Source organism: Solenopsis invicta, chromosome 3 (genome assembly GCF_016802725.1).
Source record: "Solenopsis invicta isolate M01_SB chromosome 3, UNIL_Sinv_3.0, whole genome shotgun sequence".
Taxonomy (NCBI): Eukaryota; Metazoa; Arthropoda; class Insecta; order Hymenoptera; family Formicidae; genus Solenopsis; species Solenopsis invicta.
In genome coordinates this window covers 12,641,926-12,655,184 of record NC_052666.1, presented here as the reverse complement: position 1 = coordinate 12,655,184, position 13,259 = coordinate 12,641,926, and the positions used below count along the sequence as shown (strand labels likewise).

The following is a 13,259-nucleotide window of genomic DNA, read 5'->3' as shown; positions in this document are numbered from 1 at the left end:
CGGATATATCGCGCAGCAACAAACTGAGCTCTTATTGGCTCGCGGTTACAGATTTGCAGTGAAATTTTACTTCCACTGACTAAAATCAGTAAATTGTAAGTCTGAACCAAGGTAGGAGTATTGTTACTAAATGTCAGTAAATACTCACTGATTGTCCGTGATATACTGTTTCACTGATTCAATCAGCGTTATTTTCACTGATTGACTTTAAGAGAGTAGAAAACATAATGGAAGATATTGCGAAGATATACGATCTGCAGGATGCTGGGCATTCATTTGCCAATGCCACCGCACTATTATCAGTTATAAATAAGGATTTTCCGAAGTTATTGCAAACATCCACGAGAGAGTATCCTTTGCGTCAAGGTTTTAAAAAGATTCTGATCGACGGATTAGTGCAAGCCATTACCGTAGCTGTTTATGGCGTGGAAGTTCAAAATATTCAGAGTTTTGTTGGTCGTATATCTGTAGCTGTAGTATGCGCTGATTTGTGGTCTGTTAAGGGTGGAAACAAAAAAGTATATTTTATTAATTTATTATCTACTTATCTTACTCTATCTTGCAAAAAATATCAAATATAAGTTTAAATCTTAGGTACCGCAGCATCTCATTTATAGAAATAAAAATGTGAACGTAGAACCGCGTCGCGTTATAAAGATCCATAATCTAGCAAACGTATCTAATTCGAGTCAGTACGAAGTGACCTACATAAATAAAGGTACAATTGATAAAATCCGAATGACGAATGTTCGAATCGTAAAAGATAACACGAGTAATCTACGCATTTCAGATAACACGGAATCAATAACATCTAATTACGACATTATGATTATCGCCGCACCACTTACCAGCGACCAAGAATTTCAAATAGAATTCTTCGGATTTCCAAACAGCTTGGTGTTTTCAGGAGACTATCAGACAGTATATGTGACACTTGTCAAAGCAAAACTTAATCTAACATATTTTGGTTTGCAACAGTCTATAAATAGTATTCTAAGTTTTAATCTCAACCAAACCAGGATCAGTTTGTTCGAGAAATCTGGTCTTGTTGACGATTCAGTTAAGAAATCTCCTCGAGTTTGGAGTATATGTAGCAAGGAACATATGATGGAGTCAAGTGCTATACACGAAATGTTTTCTCATGTATGAAATATGCTACAATTGTTTTTTATGAAATATAACGAAGAAGACTTGATACATAACCAGTAATAATTTTTTTTGTTTCAGAAGGTCATCGAGAAAAAAGAAATCGTTTGGAAAGCATATCCCCAGTACTCGACAAATTTGTTGAAACCCAATAATTTCAAGTTACACGATGCTTTGTATCATGTCAATGCGATGGAATGGATCGGAAGTGCAATGGAAATGAGTGCGATTGCTGGAAGAAACGTCGCTATTTTGGCATACAAAGATTTTCAGAAATCACGGCTGTCGGACAGCCTTTCAACGTATTCTAATATTAAAAAATTACGCATGTCAGTAGACTTGTAGTGTGATAATATTCTTGCTATTAATTTTTTTAATAGGAAAAATATTATCACACTACAAGTCTACTGACATGCGTAATTTTTTAATATTAGAATATGTTGAAAGGCTGTCCGACAGCCGTGATTTCTGAAAATCTTTGTATGCCAAAATAGCGACGTTTCTTCCAGCAATCGCACTCATTTCCATTGCACTTCCGATCCATTCCATCGCATTGACATGATACAAAGCATCGGGTAACTTGAAATTATTGGGTTTCAACAAATTTGTCGAGTACTGGGGATATGCTTTCCAAACGATTTCTTTTTTCTCGATGACCTTCTGAAACAAAAAAAATTATTACTGGTTATGTATCAAGTCTTCTTCGTTATATTTCATAAAAAACAATTGTAGCATATTTCATACATGAGAAAACATTTCGTGTATAGCACTTGACTCCATCATATGTTCCTTGCTACATATACTCCAAACTCGAGGAGATTTCTTAACTGAATCGTCAACAAGACCAGATTTCTCAAACAAACTGATCCTGGTTTGGTTGAGATTAAAACTTAGAATACTATTTATAGACTGTTGCAAACCAAAATATGTTAGATTAAGTTTTGCTTTGACAAGTGTCACATATACTGTCTGATAGTCTCCTGAAAACACCAAGCTGTTTGGAAATCCGAAGAATTCTATTTGAAATTCTTGGTCGCTGGTAAGTGGTGCGGCGATAATCATAATGTCGTAATTAGATGTTATTGATTCCGTGTTACCTAAAATGCGTAGATTACTCGTGTTATTTTTTACGATTCGAACATTCGTCATTCGGATTTTATCAATTGTACCTTTATTTATGTAGGTCACTTCGTACTGACTCGAATTAGATACGTTTGCTAGATTATGGATCTTTATAACGCGACGCGGTTCTACGTTCACATTTTTATTTCTATAAATGAGATGCTGCGGTACCTAAGATTTAAACTTATATTTGATATTTTTTGCAAGATAGAGTAAGATAAGTAGATAATAAATTAATAAAATATACTTTTTTGTTTCCACCCTTAACAGACCACAAATCAGCGCATACTACAGCTACAGATATACGACCAACAAAACTCTGAATATTTTGAACTTCCACGCCATAAACAGCTACGGTAATGGCTTGCACTAATTCGTCGATCAGAATCTTTTTAAAACCTTGACGCAAAAGATACTCTCTCGTGGATGTTTGCAATAACTTCGGAAAATCCTTATTTATAGCTGATAATAGTGTGGTGGCATTGGCAATAGAATGCCCAGCATCCTGCAAATCGTATATCTTCGCAATATCTTCCATTATGTTTTCTGCATGGCTGTTCAAAAAGGAAACATATAATATTATATAAAATAACACGAGTAATCTACGCATTTCAGGTAACACGGACTCAATAACATCTAATTACGACATTGTGATTATCGCCGCACCACTTACCAGCGACCAAGAATTTCAAATAGAATTCGTCGGATTTCCAAACAGCTTGGTGTTTTCTGGAGACTATCAGACAGTATATGTGACACTTGTCAAAGCAAAACTTAATCTAACATATTTTGGTTTGCAACAGTCTATAAATAGTATTCTAAGTTTTAATCTCAACCAAACCAGGATCAGTTTGTTTGAGAAATCTGGTCTTGTTGACGATTCAGTTAAGAAATTTCCTCGAGTTTGGAGTATATGTAGCAAGGAACCTATGGAGTCAAGTGCTATACACGAAAGGTTTTCTCATGTATGAAATATGCTACAATTGTTTTTTATGAAATATAACAGAGAAGACTTGATACATAACCAGTAATAATTTTTCGTTTCTGAAGGTCATCGAGAAAAAAGAAATCGTTTGGAAAGCATATCCCCAGTACTCGACAAATTTGTTGAAACCCAATAATTTCAAGTTACACGATGCTTTGTATCATGTCAATGCGATGGAATGGATCGGAAGTGCAATGGAAATGAGTGCGATTGCTGGAAGAAACGTCGCTATTTTGGCATACAAAGATTTTCAGAAATCACGGCTGTCGGACAGCCTTTCAACACATTCTGATATTAAAAAATTACGCATGTCAGTAGACTTGTAGTGTGATAATATTCTTGCTATTAAAAAAATTAATAGCAAGAATATTATCACACTAAAAGTCTACTGATATGCGTAATTTTTTGATATATCGTAAGATATATCGTAAGTAAATATTTAATATTATAATTATATTACTACTTGCCATAAGCCAATATCAGATGATTTATAAGGATACGTAAAAGCATCTTTTTTGTGATAGTTTAATTCGATGTTCATTGTTTAAAAAATTATATGAAACAATTTTATCAATTTGAATAATTTCACTATTTTTAAGTTGTACGATGTTATTAGAGAAAGTAATTATCATTTCCTTTCATGTGGCACTTGTAAATGTATCTTTTGATGTATTATTTCCTAAATTAACTATTTTATTTTTTCTTAGAATTCTTGATAAATATTAACTTTTGCCAAGGATCGATTGTGCGTTTATTCATTTATTTAATTTCGAGCTTTCTTTTAAATTTTGAGGTTTTTTACGGTATAAATAGTGACGGAATTTAATCTTTATTTAAAGAAGAAATGTCGAAAAGAAAATATTATTATACTAAAAAGTGTCGAGAGCTAAAAAAACAATTAAATGTACCATCTCCTTCATCTCTGTCATCATTTGATGATAATGAAACGGCTATCAATTGGGTGAGTTATTTAACTGAATTAGAGTTAATGACTTGCAAAATTAATTAGTTTAGTTAAAAAGTTGCTAACATTAGATATTAATCTTTTAATTTTATTGTTTAACTTATAACTTTTTAAATAGTTACCATCTAACCTTGATAATCAAGAAAACCAATTGCCAAAAAATATCACACAAAATGATGTTACACCTGTGTCTAAGTTATTACTTCAAGAAAATGATAATATCTCATTAATTGAACATGAAATGTATTTAAAAAGTAATAGAAATAAAAATATTTAATGTAAAAAAACTTGTTGCTGTTAGACTTCCAAATATAAAAATAATTGTAGCTGTCATATTAAATTAATCATTATTTATAAATCGTTTTTTTAATCTTTTTTTCATACGTTTCAATAGACAAATTGTACGAATATTGCGTGATAACGGTATCAATATTAAAAATTATAATAAATTATAATACAGTAAATACTAATCAATATATTATTTAATATGTACATATATATGTGTGTATATATATATATATATATATATATATATATATATATATATATATATATATATATTTATATCTTTATTGCATTTCTTTCGGTATTAGAAGAACTTCCGCTTTCTATACATTATATTCACCATATAATACAAAGGTTTACAAAATTAGCGGGGTCTTGTTCTTTGAACGTTGAATGATGTTTTTATAGGATTTTGATGCGCTGAAAACGACTACTTGTCCGTTTTTTTTCAACCACCCTCCATTTTTTAAATATTCGCAAAAACAGCTTTTTCGGACTTGACTTATTTATGAATTTTTTTCTGGTTAAAGAAAAAATAAAAGCGAGGTCAGCTTTACGGCATTTTACGCAAAAATGTTACCACAATACAGTGCCGTAAAGCTGACCCCGCTATCATTTTCTCTTTAACTAGAAAAATTTCATAAAGTAGTAAAATTCGAAAAAACTGTTTTTGCGATCATTTGAAAAATGGAGGGGGATGGAGAAAAACGGACGACGTAGTCGTTTTCAGCGCATCAAAATTCTATAGAAACGTCATTTAAAGTTCAAAGAACCCCTTCCCCCAACCACTAATTTTGTAGAGCTGTGATATTATTTAATAGGTATTGTCAAATCGGGGTATATAAAATAATTATAATCTCTGAAATTATAAATTTAAAAATTTTGTAAAATTTTTCACAGTGAAGTTAAATTATCTTCATCAAGCGAAGAAAGTTCATATGAAACAGACCATGAGACAGACAAAGTGCAGTCTACATTTGAAGAATTAAACGAAAATATTTCTTTTAAAGAAAAAATACGTAATTGGTCTATGAAACATATTTCAACTTTAAATGATAACAAAATGTTATCTGAATTACTATGTATTTTGAAAACTGAACACAACGAATTTCCACAGACAGCTACAACATTTCTGCAAACTAGAAAAGCAAAAAATAATGTCAAGTTTATGTTAGGAGCTAATGGATCTTTCGGTACTTATGTTTATTTCGGTTTGGAAAAAGTTCTTAAATTGATGATAAGTTCCGAAATATATATGGAAGACTTTATTGAAATTTTGGTTAATATTGATGGTGTACAAATTTATAAAAGTTTAAAACAACAATTTTGGCCTATATTAATCATGTTACATAATAAAAAGTATATTGTCAAACCTCAAGTTGTGGCTATATATCATGGTGACTCTAAACCAAAATCACCGACGGAATTTCTAGATGATTTTATAACAGAATTATTAAGTTTAATGGCCAATAAAATTACAATAAAAAATAAATTATACACTATTAAAGTATTAGGTTTTGTATGTGATACCCCGGCTAGAACGTTTATTAAATGTGTAAAGTCTCACGTTGGTTTTTACGCATGCGAACATTGTACAATAAAAGGCCAAACCGTTTTTAAGAATAAACGCATTTATGCAATCGTTACTTGTGAAAAACTCAGTAAACATTTGAAACCAGTAAACAACCTGAGCATCATCTGAATAATGAAATCTCTCCATTATTGAGAATTCCAGAATTTGATCCGATAAAATCAGTTGTTTTAGATTTAATGCATCTTGTATTTCTAGGAGTTACAAAAACTTTATTAAACAATATTGTATATGGTGGTCGTAAGATGAGTGAAATTGGTCCACGAAATCGTTTGGTATTATGTAAATTATTTCGCAGTTTTTCTAGTCAAATTCCTGTAGAATTTCAAAGAAAAGTTTATGATATTATGGATTTAAAAAATTGGAAAGCTACTTTCGTTTATTTCTTTTATATGGTAGTGCATTAGTACTTCGTCATGTTCTGCCTAGCGATAAATATAAGCATTTTTGTCTACTGTACGATCATGTCGATTATTATGCAATGATGATTTAGCGGTCCCTGGTAGAAATGTATGCAGTTTTCCTAGACACCCTTCCAGTTACTGCCTAGTATTACTGCATTCTCATTAGTTATAACAATACTGCGTAGGAAATGGACAAGAACTTGATAGCGTTTTACTCAGTGGCTAAAACAGTTTTCCTGGTAAAAAAATGTGCAGTTTACGTAGACACGTGCCCAGTTATTGTCTAGTATTAATAGATTGTTATTAATTAAAATACTGCGTAGGAACTGGACAAGAACTGAACGAAGTTTCATTGAGGTTATTCAGTTTTATAATGTTGACGTATTATACGTACAATCTGTATAAAATTAATTTAAAAGATTGATTGTATTAGCGTTAATATAAAAGATCATAAAACTGCGTGAAGAATGAGTGAACGTGTAGAAAAACATAGAGCAAGGAAAAGGAAGTTGGAGGAAATAAGGAATATGAGAAGACAAAATTTTGTGGCAGAAATGACATCCAAGGTTAGGGTTGCAGATGAGCAAAAGACAACAGGGGAATGTATTAATAATACAGATTATCATTGCGATGAGAGCACATCAGACTATTCTGATGATAATGATATTAATGATAGCTCAGACTCAGTAGAGAATTGTCATGATAGCTCAGACTTAGTAGAGAACTGTCATGATAGCTCAGACTTAGTAGAGAACTGTCATGATAGCTCAGACTCTGAACCAGATGAAATAGTACAACTACAAGAATGGATTATTTCATGTAACATACCTCATTCAAAAAGTGATAAATTATTAAAAGTATTAAGACGTAGATTATTACCCACACTTCCAATGTGTACAAAAACATTAATGCAAAGCACTTCTGCGGAATATCTGTTGGAAAATATGGAAGATTCCGATAATTCTATGGGGGAGTTTACATATTTAGGCATCGCACAGGGGTTAAAATATTGTGTAAATGTAAATTTGCATACAAATCGTGAATTGCAGCTGCAATTCAATATAGATGGTATGAAGCCATTTAAAAGCAGTAACAGAACGCTGTGGCCAATTTTATGCAAGGTTTATTTTGAACCTAACATCTACAGCCTTTTACAGTTGCTTTATATTCCGGAACTCATAAACCAAAAAGACTTGAACAATATTTAAACAAATTTATTTGTGAAATTAATGAACTGCTTTGCGAGGGATTGATAATTGGAGAAATACTGGTAACAATTAAAATAAAATCCTTTATTTGCGATACTCCAGCACGCTCCTACTTGAAATGTGTAAAAGGACATATGGCATTTGATGGCTGTGAAAGATGTTACGTAAAAGGCGAAAAATATGAAAATACTACTGTATTTTTAAGTATTCATTGTGATAAACGCACAGATGAAGAATTTCGCACTTTTAGTGATGTAAATCATCACACTGGAGTATCTCCACTTATTTATATTGAACCAAACATAAACATGATCAATCATTTTGTGTCAGATCCAATGCATTTATTTGACGAAGGAGTTATGAAGAGATTATTGCATTTTTGGATGTGCAAATAAAGTCTAAAACTTAATATTGTGGCAAAAACTGAACTAGATCGACGAATTGACTTGATAAGAAAATTTATTCCATATGAATTTCAAAGGAAAATTCGTAGTATAAAGTTTTTTGAAAAGTACAAGGCATCAGAATATAGATTTTTTTTGTTGTATTGTGGTCCAGCTGTTCTAAAATATATTTTGGATGACTTTAAATATAAACACTTTCTATTATTACATGTTGCATATCGTTTGTTACATGCAGAAGTAAATGAAACATTTCTTGAATATGCCAGAGAATATTTGAGTACTTTTGTTTCTATTGCCAAAGATCTATATGGGAAACAATTTGTTACAATAAATGTCCATAATGTGTGTCATACTGTTGATGACGTTGAAAATATGAATTGCCCTATCAGTTTAATAAATGCATACAATTTTGAATCTCACTTTGGACAAATTAAGAATGTATTACGTTCTCCCTACCGTACAGTATCACAATTTTGTCGGCGAGAATATGAAAAAAAACTTTATTCACAAAAAGATGTCATTCTGCCTAAAGAACAAGAAATCATACGTAAAAGATCTGATGGAGACATTCTTGAAATAAAACATAAGCAATATTTATTGACATCAAAATGCCCGAACAACATGGTACTCTTGAATAGTGGAATTGTTATGGAAATAAGCCAAATTTTTTTAAAAGAAAACTATATTTATTGTAATATGACAAAATATGACAAAATTAATACGTTGTATAATTATCCTTGCAACTCTGATCAGTTATTTACATTTGAAGTAAAAAGAAACATTAAAAAGGAGAGTGTTGAAATACATTTGAGTCAAATCAAATATAAGTTAATCAAGATGAAGTTAAACTTCAAAGTAAGTGGGCGTGACAGATTATTTGTTATGCCATTATTATAAACAACAGTTTCTTCAATTGCAACACCATTGGTAACATAGGATTGATATATTGCAGGTAATTGAAATTAAAATTTTCAGTGTGTTTATCTTTCTGTAATTCTTAGAAGTCGTTTATTTTGGAAAACAAATCGTTATACTGAAATTAATATAAACTGTGTCATATTAAAATAGTTGTGTAGCACAAGACGTCCCACAAAATCATTATGGATATATTCTAAAATATATTAGAACACATTTAGGATGATTCAAGGACATTTTGTGCTATTTCGATATCAATTTGTTTGTTCTACAAATTTTATATTTATTAAGATTGGTTTATGTAGGCCGTAACCGTTAACTTATGCCAGAATCTGTAAGAAATTGACCAATCATAGTCGATTATTCTTCTATAAATCGATTATGATTGGTCAATTTCTTACAGATTCCGGAATAAGTTAGCGGTTACGGCCTGCATAAACCAACCTTTAGTTGATCATAAAACTTTATATTTTTGCTTCTAGTTGGACAATTTATTTACACTTTATTCCAAACTTAATTTACATGTTAAGTTATTTCTAAAAGCAAATACTATATTGATTTGTTTAATTGTATTATCCGGAGAATCCCAAAACTGTCACGATATAAATGCCACATCAATATGAAAATCATTTGTTTTTTTTATCATCATTTGTTTTTTTTTTTTGCTTTGACGGCTGTACTGTGTGTTGACGTGAAGAAAGTGGTTCTGTATTGAAAGCGATCCTGTGTGAGCTTAATACTCGTACTTCTATAGGACAATCAAGGACGTTAAAAATTTGCAAGTAAGTAAATATCGCATTACTATGTAGTGTTTCGAGAAAAAGATGAGACCAATTCCTTTTCTTATATATCTTAATTTATATAATTTTCAATATAACCTCAAATTTCAATGATTACGAATACTTATCAAACGATATATTCCGAATGTGACTGCGGATATACATTCTCAATAAGCGATTTATGTTTGCAGTGAAATCTTGTTTGGCGATCGAAGATCAGACTTCCAAATCCACAACTCGAGTAAGAAGTGAGAATAGAGCTGACGCAGGTAATAACCCGCCCGACCATCAAGTTGGGATCTCGACGAGTGGTCTATTCTTTGCTGTAAATAAATGAAAAAATATCGACTACTGTTATTATACTGTTGTTATACTTATTCACAAATACAAAGATTACTTTATTTACAGCAAGAAACATATTACTCCTTGAGATTTCCATTTCAGTCACTGATTTTGAACTGTCATAGTTTGTGTACCATCGAAAGAAAGATTCTACTGCAGAGTTTTATATTGAATAAGTCTAATATCTTTTTAATTACAGATATGGACAGTATGGAGAACTTGCACATGTACACATTGGTACAATTTATAACCAGAGGTCGGAGGCCTTTAATGAAAAAGATTGATATTGTTCCGACTTTTTGGGTGGATTACAATAGCCAGACTAAAAAATTTTTTACAAGATTTTTAAGTCCACCCTATACATCAGAAAATGTGAATAACCTACATAATATGATAAAAAAATGTGATTATCCTTTACGAGAATGGCCCTTATATTCAGTGGTTTTGAAAGGACGTGCCAGTAAGTATATTTATTTTTGTATATACTTTTTGTAAAGAGGTACATTTATCATTTATTACAGAAACATATGAAGAAGCATTAGATAAACTTGCACGTTTAGAAAAAGAAGAACATGTGTTTACATTAGAATCTGATAATAATGCTTCTTCAGCAGAAAGAAAAGTCGAGGATATAGTGAAGCAAAGTAAATTTAAAAACAAAGCTGAAGCTCTGAAAAAGAAATTATTAGTGCGTAAATTATGTTCCACATCTTGTTCTCAGGACTTTGAAGGTTATTCATATTATATATCTATTTTATATTATTTTTATAATTTTTAATTAAAATCTTGCTCTAATCTAAATAACACGGAGTAGTTTGTGTTTTTACATTAAATTTATTTTCATAACATTTTATCAAACTATTTCATGTTTATAATTGTTAGTTTTATGTATGCACTAATTTTTAAAATATCAATTACATACATCTTTTTCTGATTAAATTTCTATTACACAATATTTTTTTGTTTCCTTCCAAACATTTAATCTTTTTATTTCCATTATCTTACACACGTCTTCCATAATGTTTAGAGACAACGTCTAAAGACGAAATATCTCAAATTAAAGAAAAAAAAAGACAATATTTAAAGAGAACACATGTTTCATCTGTGACAAATCTATTTGCATCAGAGGACATACAGAAAAAGCCGAAGGTATTGTTTCATAATCCCTTAAAGAAAAATAAATTAGAAAGGGCATCTACTTCAAGGAATCAAGGTAATTTTTAAATTTGTATACAAAAAACGATAAGACAAGTTTCTTATGTAAATTTTTTACAAAAAATCCTAGAGTCTATGTTACAAGTGATAATAGAAGGCATAAAGGTGCCTGCTAATATGAATACCTGCATGAAGAACGACCAACAGATTTTACATCAAACTTCTGATGATATTCAAGAGCAAAATCCATTCAATAATTCTACAGTTGTAAAATGTAATGAAGAAAGTCATGGTATGTTTGAATATGGAATTATAAATTTCTTTGAAATTTTTTTGTTCATAATATTATTAAGTTATTTCAGAAAGTGAGATAGATGCATTATCTGAAGTTGAGCAGAACAAAAATAACTCACAGTCAGAGAAAACTTCACATAAATCAATAAATGTTTTAAAATACATAAGTAATTTAGGTAAGTTTACGTTGTCTTGAGATAAAAAAATTTTGTTGCTCAGTAGATTAAATGAATTAGATAAAAAGAGAAAAAGACAAGTTTCATATAGATATAATTTCATTTCAAAATTAATTCTTAACCAACAAATTTATTTATTTAAATATTACACATTTTATTTATAGCACATAAATGAATAGTTGTGTGTGTGTGTGTGTGTGTGTGTCTGTGTGCGCGCGCGTGCATGCGTGTGTGTGTGTGTGTGTGTGTGTGTGTGTGTGGTGTGTGAAAATAATAACTGCAATAAATAATATTTCTAGATTCCAAAAATTATGACGATACTAATTTGTCAAAAGAGGGCTTCAATGAGACTCCAGATATTATGCAGTCACATTTAAGTAAGAAATGCACATATAACTGTTTTTTCACGCATTGGTGAAAAAATTTAACTTAAATATGTATTACAAATGTGTAGTTCTACAAACAATAGCTACAGACTTAGCAGCTGTCAAGTGCGATTTAAAATTTATTAAAAGACAACTGACCAAAATTAGCAACGGGTTGATACAAACAAAAGAAGCTCCAGTTTGTAACCCTGATACGTTTTTGAAAAAACATAGCATTTCTTTGCCAATTAGCAATTTAGCAGAATTTATAACATTTGATGAAAAACTGAAAAATGATGATGAGCTAAGAGTGGATGTGGTAAGTAAAATTTAAATATTTATTTATTTTGAATTATTATACATATTATTCCAATAAAAATATTGTAACACATAATTAAAATAATTATACTCTTAAATTGTTTCCAGAATAGCATGCTTAGAATTTGTTTAGATAAAAATGATGTTATTACTAAATCTTTAGTGAATATGTTAAAAAAATTTATCACAGCACAAATTGCAATGAAATTCACAAGTTCCAAAAAAGTTAACAATAAGTTTCTTATGTGCAACATGGCCTTTTATAATTGCATGAAGGGTGAGAATGTCTAATATTTTTTCTTTACATATTATAAACAATATTTCATTCAATTTATATTAATTTGTTTATATGGCCTCTCTTTTTTATGTTGTAGATGTGATACTATTGAACAGGAGTATTGCTGACAAATCTGCATCAGAGAAGGAAATTTTGAGTTTCTTGGGAAAAGTGTTATCAAATGCTCGAGACTGGGATGGTGGAAGAAAATCACAAGCTAAAACTATGATAACTGCAATATCACCAACTGAGGAGTTGACATGCAGTATGCCTGAAACCACTACAACGACACAGACAATTTTTTTTGTTAATGAGAAAAACTAAATGGAGTTTGCTCAGGTTGAAAAAAACAATTATAATGAATCGGATGACTCGAACAGCGATAAATAAATGTACATTTTTTCTTCTCTTCTTAATATATATATATATATATTTTTTTTGTTATTACGTTTATATTATGTTATCTTACACACACACACACACACACACACACACACACACACACACACACACACACACACAATATATA

The 13,259-nt window shown here is 30.5% G+C and overlaps 2 protein-coding genes across 2 annotated transcripts; both read left to right on the top strand.

The window, feature by feature from the left end:
- Positions 1–130: 130 nt before the first annotated feature.
- LOC105206458 (prenylcysteine oxidase-like) lies at positions 131–3,603 on the top strand. The gene is made up of 5 exons (XM_039447595.1): positions 131–136; positions 213–518; positions 595–718; positions 2,884–3,233; positions 3,319–3,603. Exons 1-5 carry the CDS (start codon positions 131–133, stop codon positions 3,577–3,579), a joined length of 1,047 nt encoding a protein of 348 aa, XP_039303529.1. The 3' UTR covers positions 3,580–3,603.
- Positions 734–1,518, top strand: LOC120357188 (prenylcysteine oxidase-like). Its single transcript, XM_039447068.1, has 2 exons — positions 734–1,143; positions 1,231–1,518. Exons 1-2 carry the CDS (start codon positions 739–741, stop codon positions 1,489–1,491), a joined length of 666 nt encoding a protein of 221 aa, XP_039303002.1. The 5' UTR covers positions 734–738; the 3' UTR covers positions 1,492–1,518.
- Positions 3,604–13,259: the final 9,656 nt, after the last annotated feature.